Raw genomic sequence first — 24822 nt, forward strand, 5'->3', positions numbered from 1 at the left:
TAATTTATAATATAATAAATAATAATTTATTAAACATTTATTATATTTTATTAATAGATAAAGAATTTTATAGAATTAAATAATTTATGGAAGTCATACATCGCGATAAAAGAACAAATTAGTTTTGATATCGAATGCCACCAACAATCAGCGATGGTGATCGGAGATTATTGCTTGCGCGATTGTTGTATCGTCGTTTTCTTTTTTCGACGAATCTGCATAAAAATACCCGCGGCTATGAAAAAAGCTTAGTATCATGGACGACAAGTGGATCAACGGGATCGCGCGTCCATATTTAAAGGGATAAACGCGGCAAATTGTCCGGATTCATAACGTCCGTGCTATTGGCAGCTGGATCGGAGCAGCTGCCGCCGTTGAAAGGCAACGGAAAAAGCCGGGGCATAATTTAAAATGCAGAATCACGCCACGCTTTTATATGTATATCCCAAACGATTGCCTCGCAAGGCCAACAGTTTTGCCCATTGACCGATGCGAAAGATCCATATCTCGTCGTATTTATTCGCGCGTTTTCGCGAACACAACCATTTCAGTTTTATCAATTGTTGAATATTGTTTAATCTATGAATTTTTTACGCACCAATCGGGAACATAAGAAATTTTCTCTCTACTTTCTGTGATTATTTCATATTTTTAATATGATATTTTTTTAAAAAAAGATATAAAATATATATAAATATATTCAAATTTTATAAATATCACAATTGAATAAAACTGCAACAGATAAAAGAGTAATTTATGAAAAATTCAGATTGAATAATTATGGCTATTTGTGAGAGAGACTATTATAGTATCATAATAGAGTATTACAGGTTTGCGGTCCTCTTTTGTAATCTTTCGATCGGTCAACGACCATGCCAAATAATTAAATCGCGGGCCGCCATCACTCTATGATTGATCTCTCCACACGGGTAAATGATAGAAATTGTTTACGCATCTCTGTTGTTGATTTATCGCAAAAGTTACGAGTGAATCGCGTCGTTTGGTCCAGCACGATGCGACGCGTTTTGTTTTCGCTGCCGGAAATGGTGTTGCAAATGTGAGAGATTGAGGTGGATTCTACAGGGAACTGATAACTTCGTGATATATCTATACGCAGATACGATATCAAGGGAACCAAAACAACACTGTGGTCATTGATTTTCAGAATAGCATAGGAATTCCGTGACTGCCATAAATGTCGCGGTTAATAATGAGGGTGCGGCAAGAGCGTAGCGCGTTTAAAATTGTGTATTTTAAATTACGTCCATTTTAAAAACAGCACGCAAATAAGGATATGTGCGTGTTGAATGAGAATATGTGTAAATGAGTTGCGTGTAAATTTTAATGAACGTAGTCAACGCGATGTTATTTGAAATTCTCAGAAAATATTGCTTTATAGAATGCATTTTTTAATATCATATTAATAACTGTAATATAATTCGTTAATTAATAATTTAAGTAATCTTGATATATATTAATTTGTTATTTTTCCATTTAAAAACAAGTAAAATGATATCTAATAATTAAATAAAAGGCTTAACTTATCAAAATTAAGTAATTAATAATTAATTATACAATAAATAAAATAATATTTATATTAATTGACTGAATCCAATATTCTTAATTAAAACAATATATGTCATTGGGTTTAATTAAAATTTTTGATTGAGATGCAATATCTTTTAGCGCGTATTCGTATTCTCGATACATTTCTTATTTGTAAAAAAAAAAATCAAAGAGAAAATATATCTAGAATGAAAATCGTTGGAAAATTCATACTTATGGTCATTAGTTACATTCGTACAGTAAAGCGAGTAGTTCAAAAATTTACAGATTTACACATTTTCTTCTTTCCTTTTACGTAACTTAACAGACCTATGTTGTACGCATTCACAAAGGGATATCCGAATTGCATAAGAGAAAACCTCAAATCAAAAATTTCCCTCAAACCGAAAATTTCACTATTCACAAATTTGACTGCATAGTTGATGCTCGTTTCGTCGAGTCGTGAAAAAGCGCAATGAATAGTTTGAGCCACGTCCAAATTCTTTTTTTTTTATCCTGTTTTTTTATTTTATTTTATACAACAAGCCAGAAAAAAACACAGGATGTAGCTTTTAATTTTATAAAGTTTTTGATATTTATATCTCTTTCGAAAGTTATATAATTTACACTTTTTATTACTCATTATGTAAGAGACGATATTTCGTTTATTCATATTTTTATAAAATGTGTCAAATGTATATGACACGTATAAATATAATGTTTCATTAATACTATATGATAACATTAATAATATTATTGGTAAAATTATAAAAATATATCTTCTATTACAAATATATTACAAGAAACTAATGAGAACTTTTTGTATTATTTTTACATTGAACTATGTGTATAAAGAATGCAATTTTTTTATATAAAAAATTGGAGACACATTTTGCGGTAAAGAAATTTTCTTCGCTTTACAAAGGATGTTGACGTTTCCCTCTTTCATGCATAGTTATATTTAATATGGTTAATTCGGGAGTGTCGGTGGCACGTTGGTATTTAAATATCTCGCCGATATTTCCGAGTATTTGTGGACGTCGCGTCGTAATGGAAATGCTATCGGACGTCCATGTTTGTGAATGCCGTTTGAATACACATCGTACGTGGTCGTAGCGCGAGCTAATGACAAACTGCCGACTGCGTTATCGGTCGTTAAATCCATTACGAATAGCGATGATTAATCAATACGATGATGACAATTAATCGGTCAGTCATCCACACGTGGCGCGTATTAAAAGTAACAGAAAGGATTTGAATGACAGGAATATAAACTGTGTCAGAAAAATATATCCGTGAATATTTTCTATGAATTAAATAATATAAAAAATGATAAAATTGAATTAAATTAATAAAATTTAATAAATAATAAATAAATAAAAAATTAAATTAAATAGAGAAAGTCTCTCCCTAGGCTTTTTACATAAAAGGCCGGTCTAGAAAGCGCTTTAAAAAGAGCTGACTTTACAAAAGGTTCTCAACATACATATAATCGTTCATCGAAAAAATTCGCAGTTATTACGTCACAAGAAATCGATTCGCAATAACCGCAGGCGATACGAAAAACGTTTCATCTCGCGTATGGTGCAGGCTCGCGATTTTACACAGTCGAACAGTCACGAAAGAGTCGTCAAAAAGTGTCAAACCGCCGTTCTACAAGCATGCCAAGAATGAACTTTTCAGCAGTCTATATTTTGTTCCCGTCAGTCGAGGGTTTCGCTGATGACATATGTACGTATATCTAGTGTCTATTGTAGCTTTGAGATTTTCGTAACCAGTGTTTGGTGTCTATAGACTGACTTACGTGCGCTGAAAATTTTTATTCAACGCGACCAGAGGAGAGAATTTACCGATGCATCACAATGAATAAATGTATTTATCGGTGTTTTTTATTACTATTTAATATTATTTTTATTACTTTAATCATTATTTCATTAATGAAACAATGTAATAATTTTTAAATGATAATATTAATACTTGAAAAATCACGAAGAATTTAATCATTTTCAACTTGAAGGCAAAAATTTCTTCTTCATTTTAAGTTTAATTAAATTAATTTAGAGGAGAATTGCATACATAATTAAATTTAATATTAACTGTCGTACAATATTATATAATTATTAGAGGTACTAATATTAATTTCATTTAATATTGTTGATATACATAATATACGCATAAATTCACAAAAAAATAACGGAACATATTTTGAGATTATCATAAATTATATCTATCTAATGTATTGTAAGGACGTGGAAATATTAATGTTACGAGATAGATACTGATGAAGATGTCGTATCTTACAGTTATGGTGATATTACGGTAAATTACGGGTTAACCGAGTAAAACCCAGGGACTATACCGGAAATTTGTGGAAGGTGTACCATATGTCAGGTGCATTCCGTGCTGGATTAATTATTAAAGGCTTTTTGTTGGCGCGCAATAATTTGGTCTACATTACCGCCGCGTTGCTTGATCAATTACAATTGTTTGTTTCCCTTTGACTTCGCGAGATATTATATCGTTATAAATACATTTAATCGGCGTAATTTTCGTAGTCTCACTATATCACGATAATTCTCAAACATATAATTATTTTCATTTTAATTTAAATTAATTTAATTAATTTAATTTAATTTAAATTTATTTAATTTAATATTTTATTTTATTTTATTTATATATTATCTTATTTTAATTTATTTTATTTAATTAATATAATTGTTAATCTAATAGTTCATGAAAAAAATAGTTTTTTTCCCAATGAAAAATATTTTATATGCATCTCATGTTGCAATCGCTTTAATTGTGCTTACTTCGGTTTTCTCTTCGTTGAGAGAAACAAAAATTATATATATTACGATATTATCAGACACTAAAATATATTTCTCTCTGTATTTGTAATTTTTTTTTTTTTTTAATTTTCTCGCGCTTATTCTATAGATGAGAAAATATCATGCTTATCTATGAGAGAGATTGAGGAGGAAGTGAATAAATGAAACACGTATCGGATATCTGCAGAATCATCACTTAGTCGTAAGATCTGGCGCGAGAGAGATCGCTCTGACATTAATACATCCCGTGTAAAATGGAAATCCGCGCTTTCTACTTCTTTCAACAATGGCGAATGTGACATTAATAGAGCGGCGGGGATTTAGAGAGAATCCTTTTCTCGAAAAATCCCGGATAGCTAATGGCACCTTCTCCCCTTTACGGGATTCCGATTTCTGATCGGATTCCGAAATGTTTCTCCTTGCACGACAGTGGCGCGCGTGCGATGTGCTCCTCGATAGAAACGTCCTTCGCGTAAGATTTATATTCTATGCACGGAATATGCGTTATCCTCTCCGTTGCAAACCGTAAACACGAAATGCAGGAGATACATTTTACATTTCCCCTCGTGTGCGCGCCATCCCGTTCCCTCTTGCGACATATTTGACAATCTCGATGGGAATATCTCTCGGAAAAAGGTTTGGATTGGTTTCGCTATTTTTCAGAGTTTATTTAATCTTTGAGCACTATATGACAGTCGCGTCCGTGTGCAATGCATTTATATACCGAAAGCTGCATCACACGTATCATAACAGAAAACTTTTAGCGTCCAAACAATAACTAAAAACAATTCGTTTTATGTAATATTGATTTATAAAGTACACGTAGATCTTTCTAATAATGTAACTGTATCGAGTATTAGTTTATTTAATAATTGCACTTAAAAGTTTGTCATCTTTTTGAACTTTCTCTCAAAAATTTGCAGAATTTGAATATTATATCCAAAAAATTTTCTGAATGAGATTATATTGGAATATACAATTCTTAAAGAAACGTAATCCTCAAGCAAATGTTTCTTCATTTCCTGTAATCGTCTCGGTTTATAAAGCTTGAAAAAAATTCAGAAATAAGGACTTTTCCTTTTATTTCGCGTATTAAGACAATCTTATCCTCGTACATCTCAAAGCGAACAACCACCCACCACCTATCCGAGAAGATTACTCGGACTTACATAGCTCAATGAAACCGTGCGAGGAGTTATAAAAAAGTTTACTCCCCGAGATAGACACTACCGGACGTAAGTAATTGGCCGGCGGGCCTGCCAAACCGGATTTATCGGTCGCTCGACAGGACTTGTTCGCCGGTCGAGCGTCGTTTTTCCTCGCGTGCCATTCAGATCCGGCAGCTTCCTTATCCCGTCGTCGCAGTCTCAACACACACACACACACACACGTATACATACATATACATTCGCGTCCACCCGGAATTTCACCCTCGGGATATTTTTCTCCCTAGTCACGTCCAGCGAACTGCGCAACGCAGCGTCGGGTCTTTGTGCATTTTCCCTTCCTCTTTTGCTCCGCGATCTCTTGCCATTCTCTTCTCCACTTCTCTCTTCCCTTTGTTACCTTCTGCTTCTTCGGGTTTGCCAGCGACAGGGCTTTTTGCCCCGCTTTTCTCTCACGTTTCTTCCCGACTCGCAACGTCGCGAACCGGATCCAACGGGAGTCTCAAAGGTCTCGCTGACATTCTCGAAATATGCTAACTTCTCCCATTTTTCTGGCTCCGCATCTCTCAAGAGCGGATTTATATATAAGCGTGTATAACATTAACCGAGAAGCTCAAAAAATAATGAAAATTAGAAATTGAAGAAATCGAAACAGTCGCTGTACTATTTTTATAATTCAAAATTAATGATTAAATCTTTTTTATTTTTTATTTTTAATATCTGGCATCTCTTAAAGATATAGGAACTTTCATAATCTGTTTTAATTTTAAATTGTGTGTGTGTATGTATGCGCGTAAGGAAGGATGTTTTTCATATTCGATAATACTACCTTTTTTTTTTTTCTTTACACGCGATACTCTCCGTATTTTTTTTTATCGAGTCTCATCTTCTTCCGCGCAATTTCCAGACTTGTTTGCGAACTATTTTTCTACACTCTACAGTATATCTAAATTAAATATCCCGCAATAATTTCTTCTCATTCTTTTTTTCTTTTATAAACTTTCATTTCAGAGAGCATGCATCATAGGGTTAATCTGCCACTGTCCTTTTCTCTCTCTCTCTCTCTTTTTCCGTTCGTTCCTTGCCTATTCGTTTTTCCCTGCTCTCTCTCTTTTTTTCCTACGACGCTCCTCGCCTCTTGAAAACTGGATATTTACGTCCTAGTGCGCTCGCAAGCCACAGTTTCCCCTCTTTTGAGAAGAAACGAAATAAAGAGTTTCCGCTCGGTTCCCCCGTAACTCGTTCGGCTCCTTTCCGATGTTCCTATACGCTCTATGAACCTCGGGTGCTTATTACATCAGCGATTTTCCTACGAACCGACGCGGCAAAAAGAGGGGGGAAGCGGTCTCCCTTTGTCAGGTCTCCTTATTTGCAACGTATGGGAAAAAAGTGGCATTAGCGCTGATTAAAGATCCTTTCCGAGCATTTGCGCTTTGTTTATCGAGACGCGAATTGACTGGCGAGAGGAAATTCACAGCTGCTTTTTACTGGCTCGTTCCGAATCAGAAACGATGTTAATCATCTTGTCGTCTGTCTTATAGCGAGGGATTACAGAATAGCGAAATACTATAGAATAGCGAAGCATTACAAAAGGTACAAAATAACAAGGTATTACTACAAAATAAAGAGGTATTACTACAAAATAGCGAAATACTACAGAATAGTATTGCTTGAATTCTGAAATCAATATATACGCGAGTCTTTGATGAGATTAGTTATTATGCCAGGCTGCAGGAACAGAATAGAGCAAGAGAATGCTAGTATCAAGTAGGAATTTCTCTTCCTTCATTCATTCACGCTTTATTTATCAAAATAAAAGGGACGAGATTCTCCCTTCGTGTCTCAAAATACATATTCTTCTATTCATGCGCTCGTTGGTACGCTTTATAATTATATACAAAGTGAGTGGAATGCCCCGCGATGAACTTTGCTTGTGAAATTCTCTTTACGAGAGGACGAAATGGTCCTCGTAATTCCTCGCTTCGTACAATGTCGCAGGATCCAACGATATTTTGTGAAAAAAAAAAAATATATATATAGCGCTACAAAAAAAGCCGACAAGGAGATACAAGCAATATATCCACGATAATTTCGCCCGTCGTAGTTTTTATTGCCGATTGTGTTTTTGTTAAAGCGACGGAATGAGGAAAATAAGAGGGTTGCTATGAGCCTTTTCACGCTTCATTTATTTATACACGCCAATGTGCATCGAGGATACACTTTGACATAGGGGAAAGCATACTGGTTTGTGATTGAACGAGAAATTTTTTTTCTTTTTTTTTCGTGAAAATTCACGTTTTGGATCTATGTAATAATAATTATATGTAAAGTCTTTTATTAGATAATTCACATATATATTTGCAGCAGTATTGTCGTTGCGACAATTTCAAATATTTACAGAAAAAATACAGGATTCAATTATATATGCATTTAAATCTCGCTTGTATAAATATGCATAAAGCCAAACGAATTTAATAATCTGTTATCTAATTTCCTATTCGTTTGTTGTTACAGAGGAAGTATTCAGCTCGAATAAAGCGCTTTGGTTTTCTCCGAGCGGAAACAAATTAGCCTTCGGCTATTTCGATGACTCGAATACTCCCATTATGACCATACCGTTTTACGGATATCCCGGAAGCTTAACTTTTCAATACACTTCGGCGATACCAATCCACTATCCTAAAGTAAGTATTAAAGTAAATATTAATCTTATATCACTGCTCACATCATTTTTATTATATATGATAACAAAAATATTTTTTCGCTATAGTTTTTTTATTTCGTAGATTTTAAATTCATCGAATATCATTATCATTTTTATGGTTTTATTGACAAATTATTCGTTGTCTTTAAAATTTGATGCAATAGCTCCGTAAGCTAATTTAGATTACAAGTACATGTGAAAATTTAAATATTGATATTATTTTTTCCTACAAATAAATTATTTTATGTATCTTCTCTACCTATATGATATTTTTTTCATGTATAATATATCTCAGCGAACATGTCCATTAGATATTTTACATTTTTAATATTCGCTATTTTAATTGATCATTTTCCCGTGTGAAGAAGCGTTCGCGCGCATTCGGGGAAAATAAAATAAAATTTCTCGCGGAGCAAACATAATGTCACTTTAAAAAGCAGCGATTCCTATGTTAGACGCTCTCGGAAACGTCTCCTTTACTTTGTCTCCTCGCGAATCTTCGCGTCGCGCTGCCGTCGTCCGAGATATGAAAAGCCCTCTAACCGAAGTTTACATCCTGAAAAGATGAGAGGAACGTGAACGTGGCACCTCTGCGTTTTTCAATGTCTTTTCATAACACGCGATTGACGTCGCCGCAGAAAGTCTTGGCATGACGTGAAAAATATCCGCCGTTGATTCAACCTTTTGCGTGACATCTTTGTCTTCGAACGATGAATCGCGAGATGGAAAAATTCTCGCGTACAGGAGTAGATAAGCAAGTCGAAAAAATGACGTCTAATATTTAATAGAAACATTTCTATTTGTATGCACATTTTTATGCACAAGTGTTTTCGCTGTGTTTTCATTCATTAATAAAATTATACATTTAATTCTTTTGTAAGACAATCACAAAATACAGAGTACATTTAATATATCCATTAAAAAATATCGGGTATTATATGCTACAGAAATAATCACAATTGTTGATTACAGCACTAATATTTCAAAATATTTGAAATTTGATTTCGATGATAATAAAAGATTAAACAACACAAGAATCGTATTATCTTTGTAAAACAATTGTTATGGGAATCATTATTCCTGTGATACAAAACGTGCATGCATTTAATCGAACGGCGAAATGGAAACCGTAGGATTATGACAAATACACTACCGATATTTTATACCGTCACATATATCCGAATAAAGTTCACGGCGAAATCGATTTCTCTTCCGGAGCGCAATAGAATTCAAAGTTTGACGTGCAGTTTTATTCCGAGTGCCACTGCCGTCTTTTAGAGAAGCGTTTCTATAAGTAAATAAACTTCCAGGCCTCTCGGATGGATTAAAGTCACGATCTCGTCAGTCCCGGGTGATTCATTTCGCTTGAGGTACAAACTGCCATTCTGTCATTTCCGCAAAGAAAAGCACTAATTATACATTTATTTGGATTTTTTTTTTTCATTCGAGACTTTATGCTTTAAAGTCTTCATGCTTTAACAAATACTTTAATAGAAGTAAACTTTATTTTTATATCTGAATTTTAGTTAAATTTATTCGGTTCGTGATAACTGTCGCGTAAATGGAATCGCATATAAACGTTTATTCCAATCAAAGATAGAATGTATTACGAAAAAGGGCGAGCTTGTGTTTTGTAAATATTCGTGTCCGCGCAAAATTTCACAATCCTCAAATTATAACAAAATGCAAATATGTTCGAGAGACTCGAATAATTTGATTTTACGACTCGCAAATAGGTCATTATGCAGCGAAATAGCTCGTAACATAAATTTGTGCCATTTGGAAAATGCCAATATTATCGACAAAGACATTAAATACGAATATACGAAATTTGCATCGAGTCCAAAAATTTCTGCATTTTATCGAAAAATATGACATTATGTGTTTTCCTTTTTATTAATATACATTTACTTGGATTTTTACATAATGGATAATAAAATAATATATAATTATATAAAAAAACTTATAAAATTATATTTCTTATTAAATTATATTAAATTATATTTCTGATAACTCCTATGGAATTTTTATAGAACTTTGTGTCGCAAATTTAATTATATTAAGTTTGCTTTTACTATTTAAAATTTATCAAAAAGTGAAATGTTTCTTTCGGCTATTGACATAAGTTGCTGCTGTTTCGCTGAAAGTTAGGATGTGTGTGAAAACGAGAAACTTTTATAATTTACTAAAGCGTAATCAAGCATCATCTCACTTAAGTTGCGTACAAACAACTAAGACAACCACGTTTCGAGCGGCAGCGCGTTTACTTTTTAATAAAGCAAAGAGTAATTTTACTCAGGGAGTAAATTAATATTAGTAGAATATCGCGAAGTCGAACAAACGAATAAACACTGCGAACAGCAATTACAGCGCCTCGCGTCTCCTCGTATTAAACAGGATTGTCATTAAAACTTTCAGTATTAAGATTCAGGATTTCAGATGCACTCAAAGTAATCAGTAAAGGAACAGCTACGGTAAACGGAGAATCGAAGATTTATGTTTCCAATTTCATTAAAAGACTTTCGCGCGTAAACAACAACTTCACGCACTTTATAAGAAAATTGCATCTTCTTGCAAATATATACGCAAACATCTTTACATCTTACGCCTCCCGCAAAACTGTGATATTTTACGTTCGAAGAATCGAACTGTCGCAAAAATTAGTTAAAACAGCTAAAATCTTTTAATTTTGATTTTAAATAATATAGAATATTCTATAAAAAAGCAATACATCCGACACGGAAAATATTTTCTCTCACGGTACATTTATTTCACTTTAGTAAAACCGATTGATTGGACTTCTTTTTATTGGTAAACGTATTTTTCTCCTTTTCTTGGTTTATTTTACCATTATTGGTAATGACGTCAGTGTATCTCACAAGAACCTTTTTTTTCTCGTTTCAGAGTGGCACGACGAATCCAACGATCAAACTATTTTGCGTCGATCTCGAAATGGTGGTGCAAGGTAACGTGACCTTGGTGGAGATCGAACATCCGCCGGAGCTGTCTACCACTGAGAGGATCCTGTCGGCGGTGGCCTTCCCCACGGACAATCTCGTGTACGCGACTTGGATGAACCGCGTGCAAAACGAGGCGTATTTCCAGCTCTGCGACGTCGACAGCCTGCTGCCAAATTGCACGGTAGTAAGTACCTCCTCGTCCTCATCGAGAGTGCTCTTACGGTTCCGCAAACTTATTTGATAGTCCGCTTTGCAGAGACTACGTTCTTTCTCTCTCTTTCTATCCGAAACCACGCGAGGTTTAATTTAGACGAGTGCTCTTCCTTTAGTCGAACAATAATATTTTAATTAGCACGCTCGAGGCTCGTCTAATTTACAGTTTCACTGTCGAATCCTTCGCCAGTGTCTTACGAAACTTCGAACCTTACAAACTATAAGCAAATCGACGAAAATTTCGCACGACGAAATTCTATAATAAAATTGATTCCACGTAATATTAACTTTATGTCATAAAATATATTTTTTCCGTGAAATATTTTTTATATTGACAATGCAAATTAATCGTGATTTAATTTTTCGAGAATATAAATATGAACGAATTTTAATATCCTTTTATGAACAAAGATTGGATTTGAATAAATTGATAGAACACAGAATTTTATTAAATGGAGGAATGTCTGATTGTTTTTAGGCGCTCTCGTATAGCGAAAGAGAAGGCTGGGTAGAACAGTTCGAGGCGCCTATGTTCAACGAGAACGGTACGTCCTTCCTTCTGATATTACCGCAGAAACAGAAGAATGGTAGCAATTGGCGACACATTGCGCTCGTTACGAATGCAACCAGCGGCAAACAGACCACCACCGCCCTCACATCCGGCTACTTTGTCGTCACGGAGATAGTATCGTGGGATCAAGAAGACTCGTATCTGTAAGTATAAACGCAAACTATTCCCCAATTTGTTGCATTTAATGGCACTCTTATTTCTTCGAGATTTTTGGAATAATTTCGTGATAATTTTATTTTGAGCTATTTATCGTGAACTTGATTCGTTGAAAGTTGTGTGTGCTAAGTTCACAAAGATTAAAAATGAATTGTGAACTTGTTTTGATGCGAGAACGTTTTAGAAAAATGGTACTTGGATCGAATCAGAAAGCCTTAGTGACGTAAGTTTTTAGTGAATCGAATATCTGTAGAAGCGACATAATTATTCGAAGCTTCGTCAGGAAAGTTCTTCTAAGGAAAGCCCGATTGGATCAATTACTTAAAACTTTTACGTCGATAATCTACTATTAGCGATCGAACCAAATAGATCACGTTTTCACTTCTTTGGAAACTTTCCGACAATCTCAGCTTCTTCTTGCTGCGAAATGGGATTGTCGAAGTTCAATCGATTTATTGCCGATGCATAATTTAATGGAACATAGATAATTAAGGATCAGTAGCGTCAACATATAGCTTATTCGTCGTTCAAGATTTTAATCACAAGATGTTAATAATATGTTTGCATTAAAAGCGTATTAAAAAACATATAACATATTTTTATAATTAAAATTTATTAAATTTAATAATTAAACAATCATCAACCTGGAAATTATTTATCGCAATAAACTGGATTAGAAATTAATTACGGAAATCATAAAAAAGATTTATAGCTAAAATAAATTATAATAAAATATTTAGAGTTTTCAAGAAAGTGTTAGCTGTGCAAAATGATGCACTTTATTAGTATTATATTATTCATACTATCTGCAATCTGTATTATTATATATACAGATTGTTTTTCTAATTGAATTTTATTTATACAATTTATCATGAATATTTATATTCATGACTCCGGATTTTTGCAAGCTTCTTTTAAAGGATAGGTTTTTGATCTTAATACTTTTGCTTTCCTCGGATAAAAAACTGTTGTGTACATATGCTTGGTCCATAAGAGCCCTCGAGTATGAGACACTCGCTTTTTTCGCGTTTATCGCGATGATGACATTCCGAAAGATAGGGAACACGTGAAATGACTCGGAAGTAATTTACGAAGTGAAAGCAAAACTCCGCGGATCGGGGAAGCCGCGTAATATCGTCGCAGCTTCGAGACGAGAGAGAGAGAGAGAGAGAGAAAGATGGAAGGGGAAGGGAGGGTAAATGGATCCTCTCGGTAGGTTGACCTCGCCTCGCAAGAAGCGGCTGACTTAATTACACGTTCATAAATTAAACGAGATCTCCGTCGAGGGAACGGAGCAAGCGGACTCGCCCGCGCCCGGTTGTCGTCATCGGCGTCGTCGTCGTCGCCGCGCAAATTCCGCTTTTTTCGCGTCTCGAAATCCGCGTCGGTCGATTAACGCCCGATGGAAGTGGCCGACGGGAATCGAATTACCGGCGGATCGCACGATCAGAAAGTTGAAATGTCGTTGTCGGCGACGACAACGACGACGACTACTTCCTGTCGAACGTTTCCTCAAGATATCCCCCGCTCCCTCCCCCCTTTAACCTCGAGAAAACCATCGGCAGATTCACTCCGTCTCACGATAAAATCGTTTCCATCGGGCATTAATGATCGCTTAAAGTTTCGTTGCGCAAAAGAGTGGCTGAAATTTAAAATAGTTCGCGATCGAAAGAAATAAGAGAGAATACAAGTTTTTAATCCGAGGATATCTCTTGTTGAAACGATGAAAAAATTTTCTTACCGTCGTTTTTCTCTTATATCAAAACTAAAAAAAAATAATTCAATTTATGGTTCTATATAAAATCAAATAATATATTGTCTCGAAAGAAATTTATCGATGCGCACAACACGTGAAATTAATCGCACGAAGAAAATTCGTTCACGTTACAAAATTGCGGTGCAGAATTTTGAAACAGCATCCGATGAAATTAAACATTTTTATCAAGTCCTCTGCAAAAAAATCTAGAAAATGTACTAATTTTTCGAGATTTAAAATGGGTATGCCCCCTTAAGCGTAAATCCAAAACTCGCATAATTAATTCGTCCATCCGATCGACGACTGTGCATTCGCAGAGTATGAAATGTATATATGTAGTCTCGGGAAGATCATGCGCGATTCGGATGCCGGACGATCAAGTATGTAATCGTACGCGTTAATCGCTGCGGCGTCGAAAACGCCGGGGCGAGACACCTAACGTGAGATATTAAGCACGTTAAACGCCCTCAAAATCTGCCCCGTTATTTCCCGAACGAAAGGCCGAATTAACTCGCACGTCTAGCAGCCTCCGCGAACGGAACCGCCGGCGGACAGATCTCGCTACCGCAAGATCCTCTCGTGCATCGGGAAACGTTCGTGAGCTGTTTCCGAAAACTCCTCGCCATCGGCGAAGCCAAATGGAAATGTCGCTGCAACCCCGGAGATAAACACCGGTTGAGAGGACGCGGTTACGCCCGTTCTATTAACCGCCCTTATTATTCTAGTCGTCGCGTCGCGCGCACTCTCGTTAACCCTGAACCCGCCAGGGTATCCCGCAGGATGTACTACGATTCCGGGATCTCTAGCCCCTCCTACATCGCGATTCAAACGAGTATTTCTCTTCTTAACGTCTTCGTATTTTTCTTCAATTTATTATCACAATTATATTTCATTTAATAAATAGTATATTTCGAAAAAATTATATATAATGGAAATAGGGATAAAAGATCTAAATTTTCTGATAATGATAAATTTAATCATATTTTTTACGCGGTTTAAATGACGAAAAAAAAAATGAGAAAGTTAACTAATCGGATAATTTAATATATATTTGGCGCGCTTATATATTCTCGTTTTAATTTGTTACATATCGATGAAGCGTACATTTCACATTTTAATTTAATTATGGAAAAAGAATCGCGATACTTAAAGTCCATTTTACGAAATTACCCGCGTATATATCGACAGAAGTTCTATTCAGAGAAACAAGCGCTGCGGGATATTTTTACATTCGTTGGTATATTCAATTTATTCCGCTGCAGCTAGAATCCTAATAGAGTAAGGCCGAGCGGGAAAAGCTCATACACGATGATATCCTCATGTTTCTGGAAACAGAGAAAGAGAGAGAGAGAGAGAGAGGCTTTCACTCTCGCTATTTCAATTTCAACTTTTATAAAAGTTTTTAACACCCTCACTATTCAAAGGCGCGGCCACTCTCGTCCGGCAGTTTTATTCTCTCTCTTTCTCTCCCTCTTGCGTTGTTTAAGATTTGGAATAAACCGCTCAGAAGTTCGGTGCATTATTTCTCTCCCGACGGATGGACGCCTTCTCACGATTTCACCATGGAGGAAGAATATTTCGATTTAATCCTCGAATGCTAATCATCGCGCAAGAGCCTCCTCCTCCCCTCTGGTAAAAGTTTTTGATGTTATCATCCAAAAGGAATTATGTCACGCAGCTGTCACGTCTTAATCTCTTTGAGCTTAGCTCCTGAAGTTAAGTAATGACGAAAATCGATAGAGTATGATTAACTTTTCGATCCATTGAGCAAACTAATTAAGGAACAGAGAAGCCTATCTCGGATAAATTGGGCTATCGTCTGTATTCTTCGGATCGCGGAAATAGTAGCGAAGGCAAAATGAAAGCTACCAATGTGGGTTTAAGTATATCGTTCTATATTAATTTTATATTGTAAACTAATTTCTTTTCGTTCAAACAGTATCTTACATAATATTCTGTATAAAGTTTAAAAATTTTCTCTTGATAAAAAATATCAAGATGCCGAAAGCTTCAAAGTTCCTAAGCGGCTTAAGACTAGAGTTTCTCAGAATCTAACTTCAGGAGGAGCCAAAAGATAACGAAACTTTATTCTTCATTTAATTTCGAAAGAGTTTCATTTTAACAGAGTCTAGTTTGAGGCTTAAGGATCGAGATGCTCACATCGTCAAAAATCGCGAAAATAATAGCTAAGGCAAAATGAAAGCTGCCAATGAGGGTTTAAGTATATCGTTTTAAATTAATTTTACATTGTAAACTAAAATTACAAAAATATCAGGTGCCGAAAGTTTCAAAGTTCCTAAGCGGCTTAAGACTAGAGTTTTTCAGAATTCAACTTCAGGAGGAGCCAAAAGATAATGAAACTTTATTCTTCATTTAATTCCGAGAGAGTTTCATTTTAACAGAGTGTAGTTCGAGGTTTAGGGATCAAGATGTTCACGTTGTCAAAAAATGATACGATTTAAAAAATGAAACGTAGCGTGTCATCAAACTTTCGTTAATAACACGCCGAATAAGAACGAGAATAACGATCGCGTAATGAATCAGCGAAATGTGAGTTTCCGCTCGACGCAGCTTTTCAGCGCGATAGATTGGTGCTTTTCATGCACATGTGACGATATTCGATTATGAAAACGTTTCTCAGCCAATTTAAGCTATTATCGACGAAATGTCGCCGCTCGAACCAAAGGGACGATGCAACAAATCACAAACGCGACTGAGCACAAAAGACGCCGCGGCCGTTCGTATTCTCGCCGGCGAGACTGTCGAACAAATATATATATCGAGGTTTTCCGAGAATACTCCCTCCTCCTTTCCGTTATTCCGCGTTTTCTCGGCCGTTCACTTGCAGCTGTATATAACGTAAACGAGCGATCGTTACACGTGGGACCACCGCTGTTGGATAATGGTTTCGCGAAAGAATCCGCGAAACGTCCATCAGTTTGCGGTGGAACGCCCGGAAAGAGGAGGGAGGGAAATAATCGAGCTCTCTCCCCGCCGATCTCTCCTCTATCATTGGAAGCAATAACGATACTCGCTACCTCATCGGAAGAATTTCTGTGCTTTTATCCGTTTATATATCGTAGATTGTTCCGACAATAACGCGGCACGAGCATTGGCCGCAACGCCTTTCGTTAAAGTCTTAGGAAGGAAGTTTCGATCTTAAAAATTAATGGGGAGGATAATTCAAAGTAAACTCGTGATGTATAGAAGAAAAACCGCGAAATGGATCGCATCGATCATTGTGACGTGACGTAATTAGTTTAGCCTTTTGGGGCGAAATGTTTCGCATGAAACCGCATTGTTTAAATATTTAGTAATATAATTAGAAAAGTGACTCCCAAAGGCTTCCGCGGAATTTTCGGTGTGCATACATTACAGAAACTTTAACACGCAGCCCAACATGCGTTTAATAAGTGTATTCCATGTAACTCTATCGATTTTATAATTATAATAAATTTAATTATAATAAATTTTAAATTATAATAAATTTAAAATGTGATATTAAATATCACTTTATTTTTATTTTTTTGCTTTTATAGTAAAGATTTAATTTTACTTTCATTTTAACTACGATTAAAGTATACAAAATATATAATATTATACTTCAATTTATCTTTATTTTTAATTTCCATTTTTTTATATGAAGATAAAGAATTATATTTTCGACTTTTCTGTCTCGTAAAAATATATATTCCATGCTTTTTGAATTTATGATAGTTAGGGGATTAACCAAATGGATTTTTAAAATCGCCGGATTTTCTAATCTTTCACGAGCACTAGTTTTGACTCGAATCCGGCAACACTTTGCAGGCTATCCGAGTATGTGAAACTGCTCTCGTGCGAGTGCTTGTACTAAATTTTCATAATTTTCATCCCGACGATCCATAATCTCATTTGCTCGACGCTTTTTATTGAGGCCGAAGACTCTGGCGTTCATACGTAATTAAACCTGTACAATGAAACTCGAGATCAAAGCATTAAGAACACGGTTATTGCGCTGTAACATTGTAATGACAGTTGACAGGAGGCTAAAGTTAAAGCCTAAGACTCTTCGCTGCGAGACGTAATGGAAAAAAGCGCAAATCATCGTGTCGTTTTACACCATTCTAACCAAATTTTATGTTTATAAAATTCTAAACTTCTTCAATTATATTTCTGTCGAGATTAAAAGCGGTTGTAATCTTAGATTTATTATATTCACGTAGACTGCGTGACTGCGTAAAAATCTCCAATATAAATGCCAGAGGCTAGAGAGGGAGAAAATCACGATTTTAATTCCATTCTTTTTTTTCCTTTATTACGTGAGAATTTATCGCACGTGCGTGTACCACACGATGAGCGGCGTGTAATGCGAACAACAATAGCGTGCTAAAGAAGTTACGTGTCACAAATGAGTAAACAACCTGAAATAGATATACTTTGAGTTTGCTTAGGGGGATAAAGGGTTCCTTGCGACGCAGCTTGTCGCGATAGGCCAACTTTAAATTGCGCCGTTGAAACTTTCATCGCGTTTCGTAAGACAGATAACTTGGTACGGTGTTTCGCGTAGCAAGGATTCGCGCACGCGTGCGCTTGGTGAAAATTGCCGTGTAAAATGTCGCCTCGTGTCCCGCGTCTTTATGCAAAGAAGTTCCGGCGAAATTACGAGGTGCGCTCGTGAATCGCTGCATTACGGAATATATACACATAAGCATCGTTGTAACGTGTAATATTGCGCTTAGAAGCGTCTTCCGATGAAACAATGAACTCCATGATCAATAAACAGGTTGCTACAAAGACGTTTATTCAACCTCCGATCTCCGATATGCGATAAAAGGTAAAAATCATCGTGGAATTATCTACAGAATAAAATTTGGAAAATAGAGAGAATAAAATAATAGAAACAAGGTATCTAGTCCCTTGAAAAACATGCAAAACCTGGAATTCTCAGGGATTTCTTTTTTACCTGGAAAAATCAGGGAATTCTCATGGAATTTTATTGGGACTCAGGGAATTTCTAAAAAAAATTCTCTATTTGATAATTTTGTTATTATATTGTAAACTATCGGCGAGCTAAGTAAATTATGTGTTTAAAATATATATTTATGTTTGTTTATATATATTCAATGTCTTAACAAAATATTGAATATGTAGTACAATTTTTTATTGTAATTTTTAGTAATAAAAAAATTACGATTTTATGCAAGTGAAAAATGCTTATCTTTACAAAAGTTATTCATTTTTTTCCAGTACATTTACAAATCTAGCACTTGAAACTTAAGAGGCTCTGTGTTTTTCCTTCGTATGAATGAAAAACATTTAAAAAATGCATACAATAAAAAACTTATTTTAGGAAGTTGCACCAAAAAATCTTTAAAATATTTTCTTTACCTGGAATTTAGAACAAAAATACTTGGAAGATCAGAGAATTTTTTTTATAGAATTTGAGTAGATACTCTGGGAGAACAATATTTAATATTTAAAATTTACGGTAGTAATTTTCTATAAATATGCGCATTTGATTTATTCGTGTCTCCAATTTGTGCCTCAAAATGCAGATATCATAAAAGTTGTATAACACAAATACATTTAATCTGCCATTATGACATTGGGGAGGGGCACGTATCCGGTATGTATGCAACGTAATTCCGGGTTTAGCCCCGGATTTCCAGAGCTTGCAGCTTTCGGGTATTAGCTTTTAATATCGCAGTAACTGCAAGTTAACTTTGCGACTTGGAAACTTCGCGAATCGGCAAGTGTCAAAGTCGCGCGCGAGAGTAGAACGACGTCGACGCCCATTAATACTTCATGAGCGAGATAAAATTGGCACGCATTCGAGTTTATACTTATCAGCAATCCCCGGGCGATGGATTTATTGACTAATTTCATTAGGGAATACTTGCCGCTCTCAAAAGACCGAGCGTTACTTTGTATGAGCCGCTCTCGAAGCTGCGTGTCTGTAATTAAATGGCACAGCAGCAGAGATATATTACTTCCCGTAACTAATGTACCGGGATCAATTGTAGTAATACGCCGGATAGAGGGGGCGGAAGAGAAGGGGGGAGCGAGGGAGACCACGAGGAGAAGAAAAATTGCACTATCGGTTATCCGAATCGACCAGGCAAGACGAACGAATTCCGCTCGATTAAATCATCTGAACAATTCTTATTTTATTTTATATTCTTCTTTATCCACTTAAGGGGACATACCCATTTGAAATCTCGAAAAATGAGTACATTTTCTAGATTTTTTGCAGAGCAACGACTTGATAAAAATTATTATTTTTTTTTACGATATTATTGACCACATAAATAAAAACTTTCAGCTTTAAAAAATTTTTTTTTTAAAGTTATGAGAACATTTGCAGAGCTCCTCCAAATTTTAGGTGGCTGCACGGTGTGCATGAAAACGTTTGTAAATCATATCCGAAATAAAAAACACAAGCTTTTTTTTTATTAAACGTTAATAGCTTTTGCTATCCAAGGATTTTTTCCAAATTTTCAAAAATAGGAAAAAAGGGCGGCGTGTTGAAAAAAGTCCATCTTTTTTTGTTTATAACAAAAAAAATGGGAAATCGGCTTAAAAAAAAGGCTTCGTTAGCAGATATGGAATCTTATTAAGAACTTGCATGCAAAATTTGAAGTCAATCCATCGAACGTAGCCCGAGTTTTCATGCACGGTGTGCATGAAAACATAAATCTGCAAATATTCGCATAACTTTTAAAAAAAGATTATTTTTTAAGCTGAAAATTTTTATTTAAGTACTTAATAATATTGTATTAATACTGAAAGAAAAGTTTTTATTAAATTGTTGATTTTCTTAAATTTGAGAGAAGTTACGTAACTCTTAATTGCAAATGTAAAAGACGTTTCTCGTAATTTGTTTTGGAATTTGAGATAATCATGTTCACCGTGAAAAATCTTTAAAGTCTAAAATCTTAAAACGCAATATTGTTCATAAATAATTCCAAATTATATGAAAATTATAACGCGATTTCAATTTAAGGTTGCTCTGCTTATATTTATATATAATCCGTACGAAATTAAGGAATATACGCTTTTCGCAAATTGTTTCCAGAGTTCCTTTGACGTATAATCCCTAACTTGTTGTAAAGAGGCAGCGTATCTCTGATTAACGCGTACACCTAACCGCAGGATTTAATCCTGCCGTAATACTGTCATCCCCGATTATGACAATGAATTATCAGCTGCCGGGCGGAGTCCCGGGGGTCCCGGAAACGACCCGTCGACTTGCTTGAAATCGATCGATCTTCATTTTCGCGGAAAGGCGCGAAGAGGCGGAGAGCCCACAGAAGTTCTCGATTCGCGGATATTCGCGCGTGAATGACGGCAATGTGCGGCTCGAGGTCGTTCAAGATTGATGCGATAGGCTAAATTAACAGGATGCTCGAATTAATCCATTCTAAATAACCCCGAGTCATCTATCTTACCAGCTCGGCAGAACTGCTGGCGACTTAACGTGTTTGCTAGGTTTCCCCCTTGGTTTCCGCGGGCAATAGAGGATTCATGAACATGCCCTTGATCTTTGGATTTCGAAACTTTAAGGGATCCTTATCTCGTTAAATATGTAATAATCTCACACAGGTTACGCGTTTTCATAAAGCTAGCGGCAAACTGCAAGGTAGTGCTGACGTGGAAATATTCACATGTTATTTTATCATCCCTTGTATGTATTTAATCCATTTAGAAATATATTTTCACGAATCAAATTTAAAATGAAATTCATTTTTTAGTTTATCTCGAGTAAAAATTTTCATCGAGTTATTCTTTGTTTTTTTAAGACGCAACAAAAAAGCATTATGTTTATATAATTTTCTCACATGTATTTTTCGGCTCTATATCTAATGTCAATCGCGTGAGATCTTCGATAGAAAGAAATCGGTTATTTTACGTAACACATCGCTTGCCGAGAGAGTATTGAGAACCGGCGGAGAACAATAGATCTGATTAATGCGTAATCGCATCAGAGCGGTACCGGCAAGCAGCAGTCAGTCAATAGTCGCAATTTACACCATCAGCTTTCTGATTGTATCTAATGGTAGCATTCTGTCAACGGTAGCCGCTTGATAGCTCAGAACGGGAACAACTCGATAAATTGGCATCCTGATGGACTGTCACGCGGTCCATATGGAAATTGCGCGCTTCTGTCTAGCAGTGTTCTTGGCTATTAATAACGGGACACCGTTTCGCGAAATCACTTGGGCGATTGACGGAGAGAGGAATTAGCGAAAGATAATAATAGTCGATTAAATATATACGCTCGCTCGGGATATCGTCTTGGTGTGGTGGCATCGAGCTTGGTAGACAATTTGTCTTCGCCACCGCCCCTTTATCGCGGGTATCTTAGAGTCGCAACAGGTGTTCTCCATGTCCCACAATGCAGATATCGAAGAACTAATTTCTTAGCGGCGACGTTATTCTAATGCGCGCAATATTTTTTCCCCCTCGCACACACGTGTACCGTGTAAAACGACGATCTCTTTCTCAAATTATCGTATTACGTATAAAGATAAAGTTAATTCAAAGATAAGAAAAAAAAGGATAATGTTTTAAAAATATTACAATTATTCGCGCGAAAAGATCGATCAATATATCGAGAGTAGATCTGTCAAATTTACAAATATTTATCGAATAAAAATATTTCTTTCTTCTGTTTTGCAGATATTACTTGGCAACTTCGAAACACAATTCGGCAGTTCAGCATTTATATAGAGTGTCGCTGTTAGATATGGACCACAAGTCAGTGTGTTTAACTTGTAACATTGTCAGAGAGAAGGACGGCAGTCGCTGTTTGTACAATAGCGCTATATTCTCCACTGACAATTCGCATTACGTGCTCACTTGTGCTGGCCCTGGAGTACCCGATATAACCATCTACAATAAGGTATGTTATATCTATATGTTTCTATGCACTTTGCGCAGTATCTTTAACATCATTTTAAAGCTTGAAAAAATTTCTATTGAGATAAAAAGCCTTTGGAAAGATAAAATTTTCAAATCGTTTAATTTTAATTCGGATAATATCGATAAAAAAGAAATGATAAAACCAAATGACACGTTTGCTAAAAAAGATATAAAAATAAATAATCGTAAATGTCGAGACTTGTATATTTCGATATTTTCCAAAATAATTAATATTCTATATTCAAGGCGGTAAACACATAATATATCAGATTACACACCTCTAATTTCACAAACCAAGAGAACGGTAACAGATATTTCGTGTATTCCCATCTTCCTTGATATTAGTTTCAGCTTTGAATTCAATGTTATTATGCGTTCCACAGCGCGTTTGATATGTTTCATTAACCGTTACATCGCATGCATCGAAGTTTATACAAATTTGATCCTATGCAAGTAGAGAGAGAGAGAGAGAGAGAGAGAGAGAGGGAGGGGGATGAATTCAATCGTTCCACAGCGCGTTTGATATGTTTCATTAACCGTTACATCGCATGCATCGAAGTTTATACAAATTTGATCCTATGCAACCTATGCAAGTGAGAGAGAGAGAGAGAGAGAGGGAGGGGGGAGGGATTTAGTAGAAGGGAACGAAATGTAAGAGGTTAATTGGAATAGATAACTGCGTCTGCGTGTGTCGATGTGCTCCTCTCTTCCTATTTCTTTCTCTTTCTCTCTCAACCTTCTTCATCGCGTCCCTTCAGCACCGCCACCACCCTTTCTCCCTTTTACCAGAGCCCTCGGTCACATTTTATCGGACTCTTCGTTTCTTTTTCATCTCCTGTCGCATAGCGCACAGTCCGCCCTAACCGAATCCGCTGTTACTTCTTTACGTGCGCCGTAAGCGTTTTCTCCTCGTCGCATCGCCGTGGTCGTTCGTCGTTAACAGTTAACGGCCATCGTAAGGTCGCACCGTCGAGTGCTGGGCATTTATTTACATTAGGATACATAATGCCAAAGTATACACGTGAACGCCGACCAAGTGGATAAAGATAGAGATGGAAAAGGAGAGAGAGCGAGACGAGATGCCGACGAGCAGTCGCTATGAAATGAACGTCATGGGGAGAACATACAGCGCAGAGACTATTTAGAGTCTGACCAATCCATCATTTCTTTTAATATAATCCATAATCAAGTATTCAATCATTGCTTTTTATATTGTTGTTTTTCGATCTGGCCTACGCAATCGTATGAATAAAATGAAAAGAAAAGAATCGCGCGCAATTCTTTTTAATGTTATTTTCTTAGGTACATTAATTACAGCAACGGAAGGAACCGCGTGTCACACGTCGCTCGGATCTCGAGTGTTTCTGGAGCCGCAGATAGACGCAATGAAAGACGCACGGACGTCGGTTGAGTTAGTGCGCGCCAACGTCGTCGGTATTTACTTCGCCGCCAACTCGGTTGCGCGTTACGCGCGCGAGGCGATGAATTACTTATAACCATCTCGATCTCGCCACACGCCCACGTGTGCGTCTCTTCACTCGTACTCTTTTATCTTGCTTGGCGGCTACTATCGTTCCCGCATGTGCGCGTGTATGTCTCGGCGTATAAATATCGCGCATTTATAAGCAGTCGGTGACAGTTAGTTATCGTGGGATCGCTAGCAGTCGCGTGTGTACGCCGGTTTCTCTTTCATGCTCTTGCGCTTCAGTGACTAAAATGACCACATTTTCAAGCTACTACGAAGAATGAAATGCCAACATGTTTCGACTCCCTCTTATATTAACATTTTCCGTCGTACAAATAAATTAAGAGATCAAAAAGAATTAAAAAATATTTCCACAAATATAAATATTACGATTGTTATTTAAAATTCAGTTGTTTTACATTCGCATTTGACACTTTTTTTAATTAATAAGTAATCTCAACCTTTCCTTCTGAGAATTTTTCTATATAAACATGCATCAAAATTTATTATTAAAAATATATTATTAAAATATATTATTTAAAATATATTATTAA

At 36.0% G+C, this 24822-nt stretch overlaps 1 protein-coding gene across 13 annotated transcripts in view; it reads left to right on the top strand.

Annotated features, from left to right (window-relative positions):
* The window catches only part of LOC115235805 (venom dipeptidyl peptidase 4), a 386957-nt gene that overhangs the window by 325597 nt on the left and 36538 nt on the right, over window positions 1-24822 (top strand). For all 13 annotated transcript variants that reach the window (XM_029807805.1, XM_029807808.1, XM_029807806.1 and 10 more), the window contains 4 exons: window positions 8054-8223; window positions 11148-11387; window positions 11895-12130; window positions 22561-22783. In XM_029807805.1, coding sequence (XP_029663665.1) covers window positions 8054-8223; window positions 11148-11387; window positions 11895-12130; window positions 22561-22783 — 869 coding nt within the window. The remainder of the gene's footprint in view (window positions 1-8053; window positions 8224-11147; window positions 11388-11894; window positions 12131-22560; window positions 22784-24822) is intronic.

This window comes from Formica exsecta, unplaced genomic scaffold (assembly GCF_003651465.1).
Source record: "Formica exsecta isolate Colony F162 unplaced genomic scaffold, ASM365146v1 scaffold235, whole genome shotgun sequence".
Taxonomy (NCBI): domain Eukaryota; kingdom Metazoa; phylum Arthropoda; class Insecta; order Hymenoptera; family Formicidae; genus Formica; species Formica exsecta.